We start from the raw sequence: 19,670 nt of genomic DNA, 5'->3' as shown, positions 1-19,670 counted from the left end.
TGATATTTCAGTTTAAATTTTTTGAAAATTCTAAAAACCTAGTTTTGTCATTATGAGGTATTGTGTCGAGATTGATAAGGAAAAACAACTATGTAATACATTTTAGAATAAGGCTGTAATGTAACAAAATGTGGAAAAAGTCAATGGGTCTGAATACTTTCCAAATGCACTGTATTTGCTTAAGGCCCATTCACACCATAGAAAAAGATTGATTAATGAAGAAAGGACAGAGGGTGAGAATGATCAAGCATTGAAGTGGCACACCAGAAAATAGAAGCAGAGAGAGAGAGAAAGAATGGTCATTCATTACCTCCAGCCACACCCCCATTAAATATGGACAAACCCCTCCCCTTTATCCATTGTACACACCTGATTGATTATGAGAACAGGGTGAGAGTTGGAGGGAGGAAAACAGCGGATAGCGCGAGAGGTGTGTGTGTGTGTGTGTGTGTGTGTGTGTGTGTGTGTGTGTGTGTGTGTGTGTGTGTGTGTGTGTGTGTGTGTGTGTGTGTGTGTGTGTGTGTGTGTGTGTGTGTGTGTGTGTGTGTGTGTGTGTGTTGAGGGTACAATCAGGCCCTTGCTGAGCCTGTATGTCGGTTAGAAACAGAACACAAGCAGAAATGAAATGGGAAAAGACAGATGGTAAGTTCGAAGTGAGTAGCTGTCAGGTTGAGTCGCACACATACCTGTGTGTCTGCCCCTGGGCACTACAATAGCATCCTCACTCGGTACAGTACTGTCTCTCCATAGCACAGCAGTAACAATAAGTGCCTTCAACAGCACCAGGCACTGAACACATACTGCTCCAATGCTGAGATATTGAGTGTCATGTAGACTGGTCACGCCACTCTGCCAGACAGAGTGCCTTGCAGAAAGCATGCACAGCCTTCATGTCTTTAGTTGCACAATGACATTGATGCACCATGTAGGCTATGTTTCTGATAGCACTGACGTTGTACATAGGGAAATCACATAAGGTTATGCTAGATAGAGAGCCATGAAAAATACCTTTTATGGAACATTGGGTGACCAAGACAATGACCCAGTATTGAACCCTGATTGGATGCCATCCAGGCGGCCAGTGTGGATCACAGCCGCAGAACACCAGTCAGGTAAAGAAGCTGAGGCGCTGCAGCAGAGAGAGACAACCATGTCAGAACGCTCACTCAGCTCAGCTCAGAGCAGGCACCCGGGGATCAGAGAGGAACCGCTGCTGACAGGGCAGTGTCCTCAACATGCAACACAGCCGCAGAACACTGGAGAACACAGCTAAACAAAAACGCATAAGACTGAGGATCACAGCAGAACAGTGGAGAAGAACACAGGCTAACACAGGTCAACACCACATAACACAGTGGAACAGGACAGAGAGGAACCAAGGAATAGAGGAACCAAGGAATAGAGGAACAGAGGAACAGAGGAATAGAGGAGTACAGGAGCAGAGGAATAGAGGAATAGAGGAACAGAGGAATACAGGAACAGAGGAACAGAAGAATAGAGGAGTACAGGAGCAGAGGAATAGAATAATAGAGGAACAGAGGAATACAGGAACAGAGGAACAGAAGAATAAAGGAGTACAGGAGCAGAGGAATAGAGGAATAGAGGAACAGAGGAATACAGGAACAGAGGAACAGAAGAATAGAGGAGTACAGGAGCAGAGGAATAGAATAATAGAGCCACAGAGGAACACAGGAACAGAGGAATAGAGAAACAGAAGAATAAAGGAACAGAGGCATAAGGGAAGAGTAGATAGAGGGTTAGGGAGGAATTGTGGCACCTGTCATGAGAGTGATTCAATTCGTCACACAGATAATCTTGTGGAGAGAGGGGAGGAAGGTGGGGATGGTGGCAGGGAAGCTGTTTGGTACGTTGTCTTTTGACTGTCTGAATGTAGTTGGATGGAACTGGAATGCAAACAATTTTGTGGCACATGGACATGTTTCCACTGGCAGCCTGTTTCACAGGCTACTCTCAGTCTGAGAATGGGACTGCTGTGGAAACTGTGGTCTATCAGTTGGTAATGATGAGAAACAATAAGTAGGTCCAAGCCCCCCACATCTACCTGGTGAAGAGAAGACTAGCACCCCCTGGTGAAGAGAAGACTAGCACCCCCTGGTGAATAAGTCTAGTTATTCTGGAAGCCAGCTGCCAGTCATCAGCTTTATCTAAAATAACTGTCAATGGCCACAATGAAACATTATGCTATCCATTTAGAGGGGAAGAAATTGTTGTATTTTTACACTGTCCTGTGAAACAGACTGGAAAATGAAAGCAAGGGGTGACATTTGAGTGGGGTCAGCAATGGGATGAGCTTGGTGGATTTATGCAGTTTGTCCAACACAACCATATCCATTGTGTACCCTGTTAATATAGACTACAGAAGCACATGATGTACTGTACTGTTAGCCCCTATGGCAGCAGTGCAGCCCTGTCTCTGGGATCCCTTCCTCCCTGCCTCAGAGCAGAGCTGTAGAGACTAGAGAGATCAGCCCCAGAGACCAAACGGCTCCAGGGTAGAACCTCACCCAGAGACTCCCACTTAACGGGGATCACCTTCAATTAACAGGGATCGAGACGGCTGCTGCCTCCTTCAAAGTAGGCCAACACTTTTCTTCCCTCTCCTCCCTCTCCTCCATCTTTTTTACTCCAGAGCACAATTTACTTAAAGCATTCCTTAAGCCAATGCTCCAGGGGTGCTTTAGCAAGGCCCTGATTAGGCCGGATCTACAGATTGACATAAAGAGTCCATTTGGGAGTTGTGTGGGTGCGGAACTGGGCTCCCTCTGATTGGTGCAGGCTCGACCTGTCAGGGGTAATTGTTTAATAAACCCGAGGGTGTCCCAAATCCTGACCGCGACGGCGAATCAGAGAGGTCTTTAGTCAGAGCACAAGGCCCCCCTCCCAGCTGGGTAGTGGTAGTGTGAGTGAGGGATCCAGAATGGATGAAGAGAGGGGAAGGGCAAGCAAACGAAGACACACAGAAAGACAGTCTGAAAGACAGATATAGATGAAAAATACACACAAATATGAGGGTGAAATGAAGGTGCTGTTTATTGACATAGGAAAAATAGCATTTTCCACGGGACTAGGGATTACAGAGACTAAGCATTTTTCATCTTGACCCAGATGAGAGGAAGAGAGGAAGAAATAAGTAAAGGAGAGAGAGGACACAGTGAGCTGACAAAAAAAGTATGTGAGGTTTCCATTCACAGCAAGACACCGATGAAAATGTTTCATCTCAGTCGCACATTAAAGACCTACAGCGTGAGGGAGTGTTTCTCTGTTCAGAACTGATAAATGCTGAAGTAAGAGAAACACACATCACCTTGTCCAAACGTGTCACGGAGACATTGGCCACAGCTCATAACCTAATGCTTGGGAAGAAAATGATGATGACTTTTCTTTTATGATGAAGCTCCCAGCCATTCAACCTGCACAGACCAGATGACAGAGCCAGTGGTATGTGTGTGCCAGGGCCAGGTTTCTGCTCACCTTATAGGCTCAAGTGTTTATTTGATATCCAATGGAAGGGCTGTGTAGATCAGAGGTGGGTCCCATGGGTCTATTACATCAGGCTTATTAATGAGTGGGGCGCTAGGGACTGCCAATACAGTTAGTAACCAGGTTCAAAATGGCCTGCATTTTAAAAACACTCAAATTAGGACGGATGACTATGGCCAGCAGGTTTTCCTGATCATATGACTTGCCCAGGAAAATCTCCTGGCCCCGTTAGGTTGTACCTAAAACTAGGCCCAGAGTTTTTCCAGATCATGTCGATCTTGCGTTGACATCTCACTCCAACCCTATGCAACAGTCACTGTGGACCCAATACCCAGCTCCCAGTCCAGTGTTCATGCATCAGTTTATTTGCTCCATCGGTTTGTTGAGATCACAGAGTCCCTGGCCAAACTAGCAGTGCTATTTGTTTGCTAATTGCTCGGTAAAGCAACTGGGACACGGGCTAATGGGCCCCCAGATCTGTGCACATGGCTGGGTTGGGTAAACATTAGAGATGAGTGATGGAGGGAGTAGCCTGCCATAGTTGAAGAGTTGGACTTAAGAATCACCAGGAAGATCAAATTAATTCATATTAATATTACGAGGAGCAAGAATCGACAGGACTCCGCCCTAATGGAATGGCAGAATCATATCCATATGCAAACTATAGCCATACATTGCATGAGTTAATTGCACAAATGTATGGTAGGCCTATGGTTGGTTCTCTACGGAAGTCCAGAGAGCACATATTAATACAACAATTATTGCATTGTTATGTCGAGATCACAACTTATCTATCTTCTGATCACGACGTAACAAAAGTTGTTTTGTCGAGATCACAAGATAAACTCTGTAAATATGAGTGGCTGTATTGATGATAGATTGACAGCAGTGTCATAGTGGACCAAAAACAGAAAGACTCTACAAAGATCTAATATCTTTGATCAGAGCACATCTGTTGTCAGTGTCCTATAGGCCTGGACCTTCTCATCAAAGCTCCAGCAATATAAGACAAACTGAGGAATTACAAACAAACTGCACGTTACAGTATGGAAAGGGGATACCTAGTCAGTCGGACAACTGAATGCATTCAACCGAAATGTGTCTTCCGAATTTAACCCAACCCCTCTGAATCAGAGAGAGATGCCGGGGGCTGCCTTGATCAATGTCATCTGCACAGTGGTTTTTGGGGGTTAACTGCTTTGCTCAAGCTCAGAACAGCAGTTTTTTTCCACCTTGCCAGCTCAGGGATTCAAACCAGTGACCTTTCAGTTACTGGCCCAACGCTCTTAACCGGTAGGCTACCTGCCGCCCGAAATGTGTCAGTGAGAGGATTTTTAGAACTGGATGAATGGTGGTGCTGTCCTTCAGTAACACAACATTTTGCCCACCATTTATGGCTGAAATGACAAATAGACTGTAACCTTCATGAAATGTTTGAGTATTTAGAAACCTCAACATGTGATTCACTTCACCTGTTTTACTAGTTTTATTTTTCTGTTGACACGACTTCCGCCAAAGTCGGCTCCTCTCCTTGTTTGGGCGGCGTTCGGCGATCGACGTCACCGGCTTTCTAGCCATCGCTGCTCCATTTTTCATATATCCATTTGTCTTGTCTTGTTTCCATACACACCTGGTTTTCATTTCCCCAATTAAGCTACTTGTATTTAACCCTCTGTGTCCCATCATGTTTTGTGTGTAATTGTTTCATGTTATGTGGTGTTAGTTTACGTGCTTTACTTTTATGTTCTGTTTTTTGAGCGCGTTTGATTTATGCAGTGCTCTCGTTATTGAAACTATAATAAAAGTGTGCCTGTTCATTATACTCTGCTCTCCTGCACCTGACTTCGCCTCCAATACACCTTTTGACATCTGTACTAGTTTTTAATTGTTGTTTGTGACTGTGTTTGGCTGCTATTGACAGGCCAATCTCTCTGTTAAAACTATTCAAGAAATGAAAATAAACTTTCATTGGTAGTCTGCAACCACAAACCTCAATGTTAACTTTTCTTGCCATAAACATTCAACATTCAATTAAAATAGTAGTGCAACATCACTTTTACATGTCTTTAAAATTGGATTGTACTGGAGCCAAAACTGGAAGCAATATATAACTGCCAGACAAAAGGCAATTTCTGCCTGGGTTAATCCCTTATCAAAATAGAAATGGATGCATTGATCCACCCTTGGCTCTGCCTTAGCCATATTGTCAAGCTATCATCAATACATCCATTCCTATGTATAGAGTTCATCTCGTGAACTCACAAAACAAATTTTATGTAATGATCAATAGAAAATATCTCCACAATAGGAGGGAATCTTTTTATTTATTTATATGTCCTCTCTGAACTTCCGTAGTTCTTTCTAAAGCTGTTGGAATGAAACGCTCAATTGCAGTTGCGGCGCATGAAAGCTAGGGGGAGACAAGCTCCTGAACACTGAACGACGCTTATGGCGCGCGGAGGGAGCTGTCCTTTCAGCACTTTGAGAGTGGACCACACAATCAAGAGCAGTGGCGGACAACCCCCGCGCGTTTCTCTGGCTTCCTGCTGCTTATTTCTCCATTCAGAGTTATTGCAGTAAGGTGCGTGGAGTAATTACTTGTATAGGACCGAGAAAATATTTTGCTGGCAGTGGCAGGAGCTAATAAATCTGATTGCTTTGCAATTATAAATGACACCGTGATTGTTTGGATCAAAATGGCCAAGTCTGAAAACAGCCCAAAAGCGAGTCCATCTCATAAGGCTGTCCTGCGTCAAAATATGGAAATGTTATTTGGTAATTAAACAAATTATGATAGAGGGAGAGAAACCACAGCTGCACTAAAGGTGTAGGCTGTAAAATCTGAGAAATTGGCACCCAAAATCCAATCCAAGCGAGCACGAAAAATAGTAGAGTCACGCAATTCAGACTCAATCCAATAAATCATTTTGGGGGATTATTTTAGGAACATTATGAGCACCATGAATAGACTATCATAAAATCCTGTGGTGGCAATAACCCAAAGCACGTCAGGGCTTATAATGCTAATGCATAAATATAAAATACAGTTCTCCATAATCCTTCAACCAGTTCTAACTAACCCCACCCCCCTCTTTTCACACACACACACACACACACACACACACACACACACACACACACACACACACTATACCCATACACACACAAAACTAGCCCGCAACCCCCGCACCCCCTATCCACCCCTCCCTCCACTCCAGAAATGGAATTAAAATCTTTAATAGGCTATCTTTCCAGCATCGGTGGACGAGCACTGTAGCCTACTAAAGCCAGAGTATAGCACCAGTCAGTGTGGGAAGAAAATATACTCATAATCTTCAGCACTACAATCAGCATTCAAACACTGACATAAACCATCGTTTTAGAGGAGAAAACCTCAATTAAATGCATAGCGCTGTGACACTGACATCCAGAATATACGGACTCCAATTTGCGCCCCTCTCAACGGCTCTGTGGATCTGTGCTGTTGGGTCGGCGTGGCGTGCTGTCGGTCTCTTCCTCCGGTTGTGTAATATCTTTCTAGCCCAGCTACACACTCCTACACCCTCAGAAGAAAAGCTCCGCTCTCATCTGAACGAACAAGGGAAGGAACAAGGATTGGAACATATACTGTCGTTTTTTGCTTTGATTTGCAACTGAGTTTTCTATCAGATTATTTTCGATTTACATGGCGCAAGGGCTATGCAAGTGGGAAGGTTCTGGTTCCGGTTCTGGGTGTGATGCAACCGTGAGTTTGGATATCCAAGTAACAACGGTATTAACAGTGGTACTAAAACGGATCAGTTCCGGAGGCATCCCCAACTCCTCTTTCTCCTCTTCCCGGCTTTATGTCGAGTAATGGTCGGCTTGCCTTGCTGGATGCACCCCGCTCTCTCCGGATCGTCGACTGCACCCTTTCCAACCGCAAATCCCCATTTTCGGCGGAAACCTTCAAGGAGCTAAGGGCTACATATGGAAACTGGGGATCAGAATTTTAGGAAAAAGGAAATCTAGCGCTTGTTTAATTTGTTTTCGACCTGATTTATCTGTTTCTTTACTAATTAATTAATTTATTCATTGGGCTTGATTTCTTCATTCCATTGTTGGTTGATTTATCAAATTGATGCAAGCCCTATAGTATTTTACTTTCTTATATAATATAGACCCCAGGATTATTTTCATTTGTTTCCACTGGACTTGAATCGTCCATTTATTTACAATTGCTTTTCTTATTTTCCCTGTCCTTCATTCCCGTCCCTGTTTCTCTCCTTGCTTTTCCATCTGGACTATAATAGCCCTGACATAGGGTTATTCAAACACAATTAAACATCAAATATATACACATTCAGCATTATATGCCAACAATAATTGTAATTCATTTCGCATCTAAGAGACGTATTGACTTGCCAGGCAGAATTGTTGTAAGCCTACCATTACTCTAACACCACCCCCACCCTCTTCTCTTCATCCATTTGAGCTCATATTCATTCAGCGCTATCCATAGAATAGTACTTATCTGCAAACCTTGCACATCAAGAAACACATTTCCAGCGATCTACATGTGTTAAATGCTACATTGTAAAGCATGAGACAAAAGCTAGTCTCAAAGCAGAATAGCCTACTGAATTTTGATTGAGGCTATCCCCTTTTCCATTTATATTACAGTCTCTCTCTACCTATCACTTACTGTGATTGTATATTATACATAATATTATCTTTACATTAGTAGGTTTATGCTGCAACTGCCAGTGTAGGCTAGTTGTAGTCATAGGGATAACAGTTGACGCTATAGTCCATTTTAGAGGCCATTACCTTGTCCGTAATTCTTATATTTGGGGTAACATTTAGTAAGAACCCATCTGGGGAGAGAGACACTGCGTCCTCCTCCCCAAACTACCCTAAAAGGAAACCCAATTTCTCTTAGTCAGTCCTCACCCAAACGCAACCATAAGGTTCCTACCGCATCCACCTCCTTCCCCCTCCTTTCGCTCAAATATATCCCATTTTTTTAGTTTGGTTTGGTCCCGTAAATTTTCAAATATTTATTTCCTATATATCAAGAGGAAAGGGGGTCCCCCTTTCATGGAATGCGGAAATATGGGTCTGTTTGACCGCGGAGTTCAGATGCTATTGACCACGGTCGGCGCATTTGCCGCCTTCAGTCTCATGACCATCGCGGTTGGCACGGACTACTGGCTGTACTCGCGCGGCACGTGCAAGTCAAAGTCGGTCAGCGATAACGAGACCAGCAAGAAGAACGAAGAGGTGATGACCCATTCGGGATTGTGGAGGACGTGTTGCTTAGAAGGTAATTGAGCCACATGCGTTTTGCAGTCACCTTATTTTCTCCATGTCAGTATAGCATAGTGATTACATTTGAACCTTTAGCTACATGTAGTAAAACCTATCCCACTCGGTGACCTTATAACATGTATCCCTTCCTTTGCTTTTCTACTGACATATGCCATGTGGATCAGGTTTATCTTAGCCCCATACAGTGTATCAAACACATAATTGGGTCAATGAACTACTGTAAGAACCCTCCATTTCACACCTCTTAGGCCTATACACAATCCCCAAGTGACACCTTCAAAACATGACTTTTCTACATTCTTTGCCACCAGTCGATTGTATTGTTCAAAACAGCACCAAGTGACCATGTCATTCTTCAAGCATTTCTAATTGTGATAACATATGATAATGACCAGTGCACAAGAGCAACAGAGAGTCAGCCATTCCTGTCAAAGGTCTATTTCCATCCAGACCCCACCTTTGACCTCAAGATGATGGGGTGCCTTAACAGTGCTTGTCATTTACCCTTTGACCTGGCAGTGCTTAGTATTTTCTAAGTTGTCAAACACAGTCACCTCTCAAGCGCAGGTTCAAGACCACCTCCCACGTCCTGACTTGACACACAGTGGGGTCTTGTTTCCTGTCATGCGGAGGCGTCAGATGCTGACTTTGAGCGTAACCTTGTGAGGTCACGCAGCGTTACATCTTCTTAGCAGAGAGATTCACACAGGCCTCCTGTCTCTCTGCACACTCCTCTGTCATTTGATAAGCAGTAAGCAGTCAGTCTCAGGTCAGATCTCTGCTCTAACAGCCTGAGGTGAAGTCAGCCCTAGGAAGTGGTTTATGAAAATAATGTCAGTGCCACTCAGCTGTAAAGATCTGATGATTTGAACTCTTCAAAATGTGTATGATTGCACAGAATAAAGATATGTGTTTTTTGGCATGTTAAATTCACATTGGCAAAAATGTATTAAAACATTGGAAATTACAGGGATGTATTTTTCCTGGGCAATAAAAGTACTGTTGTATGTTCATTTATTAACCGACATTACTGGGTGATTTTTACCAAGGTAGGATGGCTGACGTTGGCCATATCTGTCAGGGCGGCCTAAGCATCTGCTTAAGGTTTGTTCAAGGTCTGTCTGACACCCTCCAGCTACCCTTTCCAGGAACTCTGCATCTCTTCTCCTGTGCTAGCCAGGACATACAGTGGGAGAGCCATTTTAGGTCTCAACGTGACCCATCACGGGTTAACTACAGCTGTGGAGAGGTTTTCAAAGACTAGAGATTTTTAACCTCTGTTGAAATTCACACTTATCTGTGAAGGTGTAGAAAATCAGTGGTGTGATATGACTGGCCTTTGCCTTAGTCAGGCTGTTATGTAATTAACAGACAATTGTTCATAGTCCAGACCTGACCAAAATCTCCTATACTTGGCACAAGGTGAATTATAATTACAAAGCCCATATGCCGCAGCTTCTCTTTTGTGGCAAGATAACAGCCATCCTCCTTTGAATTGGTGATCCAAATAGCAGGAAATGAACACTGATTTGTAATTTGCGATTCATGAATGGTCTCAGGCCTTGATGAGGGGAGGAAGCGGAGAACGGCACCATCGCATTTACACATCGAGGTCAGATTCATTTGAATACCAATCCAAACGACTTCCTGCTGTGGAAATTGGGCTTAAAAAAACCGCAATTGGGTAAATTTATTCATGGGTAATTAGCACAATTTATACCGAAATCTGTGATATTGAAAAATAGGAAGTAAACTGCAGAGCCGGATCCAGCTGCAGTGGAGAATAAGCAGCAGCTCAGCCACAAGAAGCTCCTGCTACGGACCAGGTGTGCTGCTGCTATGTCTGCCATCTCAGGTGGATACTGTAACTACAGCATGAAGAGGTTCATGCCAATGCTGAAATCAAGTGGGTACTTTGTATGGAAAATCATCATCCTACACATTGTGTCTCATATATCGGTAGCTACCTTGTTGCGATGGATGATGATGCATCCTGTCTGTATCACAACTGACAATGCAGACAGTGATTTGCTGTAGCCCAGCTCTGGCCCACTCATACAGCTCATGTTGTGTGCCCAGGTGGGCGAGGGGTTGTGTTTGTTTAATCAGCTCCTGTAGAGGAGAGCCCCTGATCACAGAGGGGAATGCCCACACAACCATCTACCACTCTACTGCTCACTCCAGTCACTGTAATACCATACCTAGCCTCACCCATGAGAAAGTAACCATACAGGCTGAGTGTGTGTGTGTGTGTGTGTGTGTGTGTGTGTGTGTGTGTGTGTGTGTGTGTGTGCGTGCGTGCGTGCGTGCGTGCGTGGGGGCGTGTATGCATGTTTGTGTGAAGGTAGAGGCACTTCTCACTGATCTCTCCTCCGGTGAACATTCAGGTCCTTTTCCCTCTCCAGCACTGGAAAGAGAGTGGAGCACTTCGATGGTTCCATAAAATATGGCTTATATAGATTTTGTAGATTTACACTTGTTTTCACTAGTCGCCTGTGCTATCAGTCATACTGAAAATGCAATAGCATATGCCATCGCCAAAGCATGCGATTAATTTGTGAAATCTCACATTGCCCTTGGAGCTGGTTCATATGAATGCTGAGTCCCTTGATCTGTTGCAGTATTTGATTCAATTGTCCTGACATCAGAGAAACCAAAAGATGTGTGCTATCAGCAAAGAGCCCTCCACAAGATTTGGCAACAATGTGCTCCTGGCTTACTATTTGGGCAAACAACATCTAACAGGAGTAACACAGTCCATTACGAGGAAGGTCAAAGATTAGAGTTCAGCATACATCACAGTTCTATGCTTGCTCCACTCATTCACATCAAATGAGACGCAGTCATTTGAATATGTTTTGTATTGTAATTTGCACTGTATTATACAGTAAATTGTATTATGTAGGTGGGTGGCCTTGTGAGAGCCAGAACGGCTCATAGGGCAGGAGTCATTTCCTGTTTCTGAAGCGTTAGGTAGAGGCAGGAGGTTATGTAGTGTTATGTATATTATTCACATTTACATGTTAGTCATTTAGCAGACGCTCTTATCCACAGTGACTTACAGTACATACATGTTCATACTTTTTTGTACTGGTCCCCAAGGGAATCGAACCCACAAACCATGCTCTACCAACAGGAGGATTATGCATATTATATTATGAATTTTAGGTATTTTATTTGTTGTTTTGTTTCCTGTTTGGACCCGAGGAAGAGTACTTAGGGATCCCAATACAATACTAAATACTAAATGCCTCTTCTATAGTGAGAAATAAATATCCAAGACTACATTTTAAACGCAGAATAAAATCCTTTGGAGCCTCTATTGTCATAGTCACCCTAATACACTAGCACCCAGTTATACTGGCAGTTATACTGGCAGTTATACTATCAGTTATACTAGCAGATATACTAGCATATATACTAGCTGTTATACTAGCAGTTATACTAGCTGTTATACTAGCAGTTATACTAGCTGTTATACTGGCAGTTATACTAGCTGGTATACTGGCAGTATACTGGCAGGTATACTGGCAGTTATACTATCAGTTATACTAGCATATATACTAGTTGTTATACTAGCAGTTATACTAGCAGTTATACTAGCAGTTATACTGTCAGTTATACTAGCGGTTATACTAGCGGTTATACTGGCGGTTATACTATCAGTTTTACTAGCAGTTATACTGGCAGTTATACTAGCAGTTATACTAGCTGGTATACTGGCAGTTATACTGGCAGTTATACTGGCAGTTATACTAGCAGTTATACTGGCAGTTATACTAGCTGTTATACTGACAGTTATACTAGCAGTAAATACTAGCTGTTATACTGGCGGTTATACTGGCAGTTATACTAGCTTTTATACTGGCGGTTATACTAGCAGTTATACTAGCAGTTATACTGGCAGTTATACTAGCTGTTATAGTAGCAGTTATACTGCCAGTTATACTAGAAGTTATACTAACAGTTATACTGGCTGTTATGCTGGCAGTTATACTGGCAGTTATACTAGCAGTTATACTGGCAGTTATACTAGCTGTTATACTGACAGTTATACTAGCAGTAAATACTAGCTGTTATACTGGCGGTTATACTGGCAGTTATACTAGCAGTTATACTAGCTGTTATACTAGCAGTTATACTAGCTGTTATACTGGCAGTTATACTGGTAGTTATACTATCAGTTATACTAGCATATATACTAGTTGTTATACTAGTTGTTATACTAGCAGTTATACTAGCTGTTATACTGGCAGTTATACTAGCAGTTATACTAGCAGTTATACTGGCGGTTATACTATCAGCTTTACTAGCAGTTATACTAGCAGTTATACTAGCTGGTATACTGGCAGTTATACTGGCAGTTATACTGGCAGTTATACTAGCAGTTATACTGGCAGTTATACTTGCTGTTATACTGACAGTTATACTAGCAGTAAATACTAGCTGTTATACTGGCGGTTATACTGGCAGTTATACTAGCTGTTATACTGGCGGTTATACTAGCAGTTATACTAGCAGTAATACTGGCAGTTATACTAGCTGTTATAGTAGCAGTTATACTGCCAGTTATACTAGAAGTTATACTAACAGTTATACTGGCTGTTATGCTGGCAGTTATACTAGCAGTTATACTAGCTGTTATGTTGGCAGTTATACTGGCAGTTATACGAGCAGTTATACTAGCAGTAAATACTAGCTGTTATACTGGCGGTTATACTGGCAGTTATACTAGCTTTTATACTGGCGGTTATACTAGCAGTTATACTAGCAGTTATACTGGCAGTTATACTAGCTGTTATAGTAGCAGTTATACTGCCAGTTATACTAGAAGTTATACTAACAGTTATACTGGCTGTTATGCTGGCAGTTATACTGGCAGTTATACTAGCAGTTATACTGGCAGTTATACTAGCTGTTATACTGACAGTTATACTAGCAGTAAATACTAGCTGTTATACTGGCGGTTATACTGGCAGTTATACTAGCAGTTATACTAGCTGTTATACTAGCAGTTATACTAGCTGTTATACTGGCAGTTATACTAGCTGGTATACTGGCAGTATACTGGCAGTTATACTGGTAGTTATACTATCAGTTATACTAGCATATATACTAGTTGTTATACTAGTTGTTATACTAGCAGTTATACTAGCTGTTATACTGGCAGTTATACTAGCAGTTATACTAGCAGTTATACTGGCGGTTATACTATCAGTTTTACTAGCAGTTATACTAGCAGTTATACTAGCTGGTATACTGGCAGTTATACTGGCAGTTATACTGGCAGTTATACTAGCAGTTATACTGGCAGTTATACTAGCTGTTATACTGACAGTTATACTAGCAGTAAATACTAGCTGTTATACTGCCGGTTATACTGGCAGTTATACTAGCTGTTATACTGGCGGTTATACTAGCAGTTATACTAGCAGTAATACTGGCAGTTATACTAGCTGTTATAGTAGCAGTTATACTGCCAGTTATACTAGAAGTTATACTAACAGTTATACTGGCTGTTATGCTGGCAGTTATACTAGCAGTTATACTAGCTGTTATGTTGGCAGTTATACTGGCAGTTATACGAGCAGTTATACTAGCAGTTATACTAGCAGTTATACTGGCAGTTATACGAGCAGTTATACTGGCCTATGCTTTGGAAGCCTGTGCAAACTAGTCTGTGTATTATTGTCATACTGAGGCAGAGCCATACGAAGGGGATGAGGTAGGGGGATTTGTCTGGGGCTATGTTCTGTGTGTGTTAAGCATACGGTAAACATGTGTGGTGCTAATGGATTGAGCCCCAGAGGGAGGGGGGAACACTGCTCCATCCTGTCTGGGCTGGGCGACTGCCTACCGGAGCATCCACATCGGTCGGCACGGCCTCCTCTCCTCACAGCCAGGTATAGCACACCGCCACGCCATCGCTCCACGCTAATCTGCCCCATTCATCTTCATTACAGCGCCCCCCTCTGCCTCGGCTATAGGAGGAGAAACGGAGGAAGGGAGGAGGAGGGAGGGCGGGCAGGAGGTGCAAAAGAAGATGGGAAAATCCTTTGACAAAAGAGGGCTGCTTTGGTGGCTGTGTTTCCCCCCCTTTCCTCCTATCACCTGTTGTATGAGTGGTTTTCTTCAGTAAGACCAATAATTCAACCCCTGCCTCGGGGTTCACTGGCAGAGCCGTTTCCCATGAAGGACTATCAGCAATAGAAGGAATACATGTGATTTGTTTGCTACCTTGATGCCGTTTGGAAGAGTAGTCCAATGCTTTGTGATGCCATATGAATGAAAATATATGGGGGCCAGCTTTACCCTCTAAACTTGAAATCCACCCACTTGGTACCCTTTCCTGGTTTCTCAGTTGTGGAAATGGACTGGTGCTGAAGAGAATGCATGTAGGATGGTTGAGGAAATGAATGACCAAACTCCAGGACTTGTTCGTGTGGCCTCCCTCGGTTCTTTCCTGTCAATCATCTTGAGACTATACCAGTGTGTGTGTACAGGCACTGTATCTTATGGTCTTCTACATGTGTATGTGGGTGTAGTGTTGTGAGTACATGACATTCATGCATTTTGAACAGGTGGGAGTAATGTACTAGTGTTTTCTCCATGTGTATGTTTTGTTGGTGTATGTGTGTTTGAGCCTGAGCACTTGTTTGTGTGTGTGTACACGTTTGTGTGTGTGTCTGTGTGTGTGTGGGTGTGAATGTTTACATGCATGTGTATATATCCGGTGTGTGTGTGTGTGTGTGTGTGTGTGTGTGTGTGTGTGTGTGTGTGTGTGTGTGTGTGTGTGTGTGTGTGTGTGTGTGTGTGTGTGTGTGTAAGAGAGAGACACAGAATGAGAGATAGTGCAGAGATTGTTGGGCTGGGCAGTGCCAGTGCTCCAGAGCAGGATTAGTTTCATAGTCCAATCAGATAAGGATTATACCGGCTGGCACATGCCCACCCAGGCTAATGACCCGACCCTAAAGTGGCATTAGGCTGTATTATGACACGGCTCCACTGTACACCCAGCTGCATGAACAGGATAACATGCCCGCATATCTGCCATCAAGGAACCCAAGCGTAGCCACGCACACCAGTGTACTGGATGGCCGTATCAAGTTGAATACGGAGTACTGTATCCGTGGCAGTTCAGAGTGGTCTGGTATTCAACCACTTGTTGAGATAGGGGCAATAGGGGTTCATGGACAATCCCTCCCTTAGTGTTTCATTGGACTGGCTCATTGGAATGACATCTGCCCCAGTCACATCCCTCCACTCAGCTGCTATCTAAGTGACTGGGCTCTATTGCACTGTCACCTCTCCCAGAGCCCATAGATAGATGGGATTCATTTAGCTCTGACCTGTCTGCCGCTGTGGCTACAGTAGCTCTGCTCTGCTGGGACTGCAGACAAACACTACTGGTCTGGACTGTTTTATTGGTCTGTACACTGGTCTGTTCTATTGGCCACTAAGGCCTGATTATTACAGTACAGTCATTACTGGATGAGGCTGTGTGGGACTCAATCACCTTCATTACGGTAGTACAGTGTCTGTGGTGTCAGTCTGTCTGTCATTGGGGTGGCAGAGTAGCCTAGTGGTTAGAGCTTTGGGCTAGTAACCGAAAGGTTGCAAGTTTGAACCCCCGAGCTGACAAGGTACAAATCTGTCGTTCTGCCCCTGAACAAGGCAGTTAACTCACTGTTCCTAGGCCGTCATTGAAAATAAGTGTCACGGCTGTCGAAAGGATCGGACCAAAGTGCAGCGTGGTTGTATTTCCACATTTTACTAAATCCGTGAAACTTTGCAAAACATAAATAACTGAATTTACAAAAACAACAAACCGTGACGCAGAGAGCAACAAACACTACTAAAAAGATAATAACCCACAAAAACAGGAAGAAAAAACCCCTACTTAAATATGATCTCCAATCAGAGGTAATGAGGACCAGCTACCTCCAATTGGAGATCAACCCAAATAACCCCAACATAGAAATAGAAAAACTAGAACTTAAACATAGAAATAGAAAACATATAAAAACACAAAACACCCCCTGTCACTCCCTGACCTACTCTACAATAGAAAATAACCTCTTACTATGGTCAGGACGTGGCAATAAGAATTTGTTCTTAACTGACCTGCCTAGTTAAATAAAGGTTAAAAAAAAAAATTGTCCCACTGTGGAGATGGCCATGTACTGTAGTTCTACTCCTTTATAATGTACTGTCCATTGCCTTGGAGAGAGTGAATAGTGGGAGTGATTATGGTTCAGTACAGTCTTATATGCTGTTGCAGTGTTTTGGTCATGTGTAGGTCAATCACTAAGCCCCTCCTTTCTGACATTATAACATGCTTTACTACAGTGAAGGTTATATCATTTTCCTATCTGGTTTTCTCATTCTCATTCTATGCTCCAGTATAGTGGAGGTGTGTAGTATGTAGGAGTCTCCATGCTATTCTGAATCTCCCCTCCCCCACACTTAGCTTACTGTACCTGCCAGAAAAGGCCTCTCCTGGCTTGGCAGTGGTGTGAAGCGGCATAATCCTCATCTCCATCTCCTCCATGTGCCCGTGTTGTGTGATGGGCTATGGAGAGGGAGATGCCATAGGAATTGGTTTAGGATATGATTAATGGCACTGATGGCTTTGATCGATGGGAAACGTGCTGTAAACTTTGGTAGCCCTGTCCCGTAAAAGCCGCCCTCCTGCACGCCCACCTGCCTGCCCGCCTGCCTGCCCGCCTGCCCACTCAGCGTGTAGGAGTCCCCCTGCTCCACTAAACGAGAGGGCCAGTCGTAAATTAGAAAAAAGGATACATGTCAAAGAGGGGACGGCGTCCGGGTCACCACATGATAATTACATCAGTCCTCTCCAGTAACTGAAACTCACGTGTGTGTGTGTGTGTGTGTGTGTGTGTGTGTGTGTGTGTGTGTGTGTGTGTGTGTGTGTGTGTGTGTGTGTGTGTGTGTGTGTGTATATGTGTGTGGCTCTAGCCTTCATTTACACATGTTATTTTTAGCTGCAGTCAGTTGTGTTGAGGGGGAGTCTATCTTTATCCTACATGGCCAGGGAACAAATCAATAGTGCACATGGGCTGGGCAGCTGGGCCAGTCATACCCTGGGCCAGTCATCAAACCCTGGGCCAGTCATCATACCTTTGGACAGTCATACCCTGGGAGAGTCATAACCCTGGGCCAGTCATACCCTGGGACAGTCAATATACCCTGGGACAGTCATACCCTGGGACAGTCATCATACCCTGGGGGAGTCATACCCTGTGAGTGTCATACCCTGGGAGGGCACACCCTGGGCTAGTCTCTGTAACACTATTGAATGGACAGGGGGCACTGGACTCTGGCTGCCAATAGATGTTATTGTACCGATTACAGTTGACTGTTATAGTACACAAACGTCATGAAAATACATGTGATGCACTGACACCAGAAACAGTGAGATGAGACTGAAAGAAATGAATGTATCCTGGCAGGATATTGCATGGTTACAGGCACAAATAAATAGTTCACTGCTCCTAACAACACAGTAGTCTCTTACCTTGGTTCCACATCGGCGGCCATTTCCTTAAGCAGTGGAAATCTCCCAAAGAGACCCAATAGTAAATAATAATTAACCTCAGATACAATCCATTCATTTTAAGGAGGTGAGATCCACTCCTTTTTCCTGCGATAGTGAGGAGAAACTACAGCAATCTGCCTTTTGATTAATTGGTGGTGTCCACAGTGCAGTTCATTTGCCATCTATTACACCGTATTTGCTTTGTGTCAGTGCAGAGCCCAAACACACTGCATCATCCCGGAGAGTGGGAGTGGGTAGAGTTATGTCTGCTCCCCAACACCCTGCCATACTGTATGGGGTGTGAGGTGAGCCTGCACCTGGATCCAGTAAGACCAAGGCCCCGGTCCTTCACGGGGTTACGACTCCAGCCCTAGCACAACATCCTCTCAGTGTTGCTGGGGAGAGGAGAATGAGATGTTCCCACCTCTGTAGAACCCTCTTAGCACCTAGTGGGAAAGGTGCTGACAGCTCCACTCCCTGCCTGGTCCAGGTATATTTACTGTAGAGAGCGTAGCTCCAGTTTCATATACTCTGCAATCAATGTGTTTTAGGTATAACAATACAATGGAGCTAGACAGAGTTGTAATATGAGATGTGCAGAGTTTTGAGGGTATTGGATTTCTGCACAGCTAAAGAGTTGAGTCCTGACTGCAGGGCAGACAGATAGAGTAATGATTTTGTTGTACTCACCTGAGCCCCCCGTTTCTTTTTTCATTGTCAATCGACCCGGGTCAGAGAGAGTAATGTCACATTTTGACAACATTATTGAAAAGTAACATTTGAGGTTGCAAAGGCAAATGGAAATCTTTCTCACAGCACACTGACTGAAGGTCTTCTGTGCCTTACCTCCTTTAAGGGGATGTCGGTGGCCATGTTTGTATGGGGGCCTGCAGAGGCCATACTGTGCTCTGACTGTGTGTCAATCTCCAAAGACGGGACTGGCCACTGTGTGTGTGTGTCTGTGTGTCTGTGTGTGTGTGTGTGTGTGTGTGTGTGTGTGTGTGTGTGTGTGTGTGTGTGTGTGTGTGTGTGTGTGTGTGTGTGTGTGTGTGTGTGTGTGTGTGTGTGTGTGTGTGTGTGTGTGCGTGCGTGAATGCGTGTGTTTGTGTGTGTACTCGCACATGTGTGTGCGTGTGGGGCTGTTCAGATGGTCCTGTTAACTGCACTCCAGAATGAGTTTTTACTGCAGCCGACAGAGCTGGCAGACCCCACTGTCACAGCAAATGGTGCTGTTGGGAAAACAAACACTTGTAATGAGACTCTATCTGTCAAATCCGACCGTCAGAAACTGCTCCAAGCT

At 43.8% G+C, this 19,670-nt stretch overlaps 1 protein-coding gene across 1 annotated transcript in view; it reads left to right on the top strand.

Moving 5' to 3' along the window:
* The first annotated feature begins 6,733 nt into the window (after positions 1–6,733).
* LOC106606871 (voltage-dependent calcium channel gamma-2 subunit) overlaps positions 6,734–19,670 on the top strand; it is a 73,512-nt gene continuing 60,575 nt past the window's right edge. Inside the window, exon 1 of the mRNA XM_014203279.2 lies at positions 6,734–8,806. Within this exon, the coding sequence (XP_014058754.2) occupies positions 8,581–8,806 (226 nt within the window). The 5' untranslated portion in view covers positions 6,734–8,580. The remainder of the gene's footprint in view (positions 8,807–19,670) is intronic.

This window comes from Salmo salar, chromosome ssa06 (genome assembly GCF_905237065.1).
Source record: "Salmo salar chromosome ssa06, Ssal_v3.1, whole genome shotgun sequence".
Lineage (NCBI taxonomy): Eukaryota > Metazoa > Chordata > Actinopteri > Salmoniformes > Salmonidae > Salmo > Salmo salar.
The sequence above is the reverse complement of the archived record's forward strand: the minus strand, read 5'-3'. Positions and strand labels throughout refer to the sequence as shown.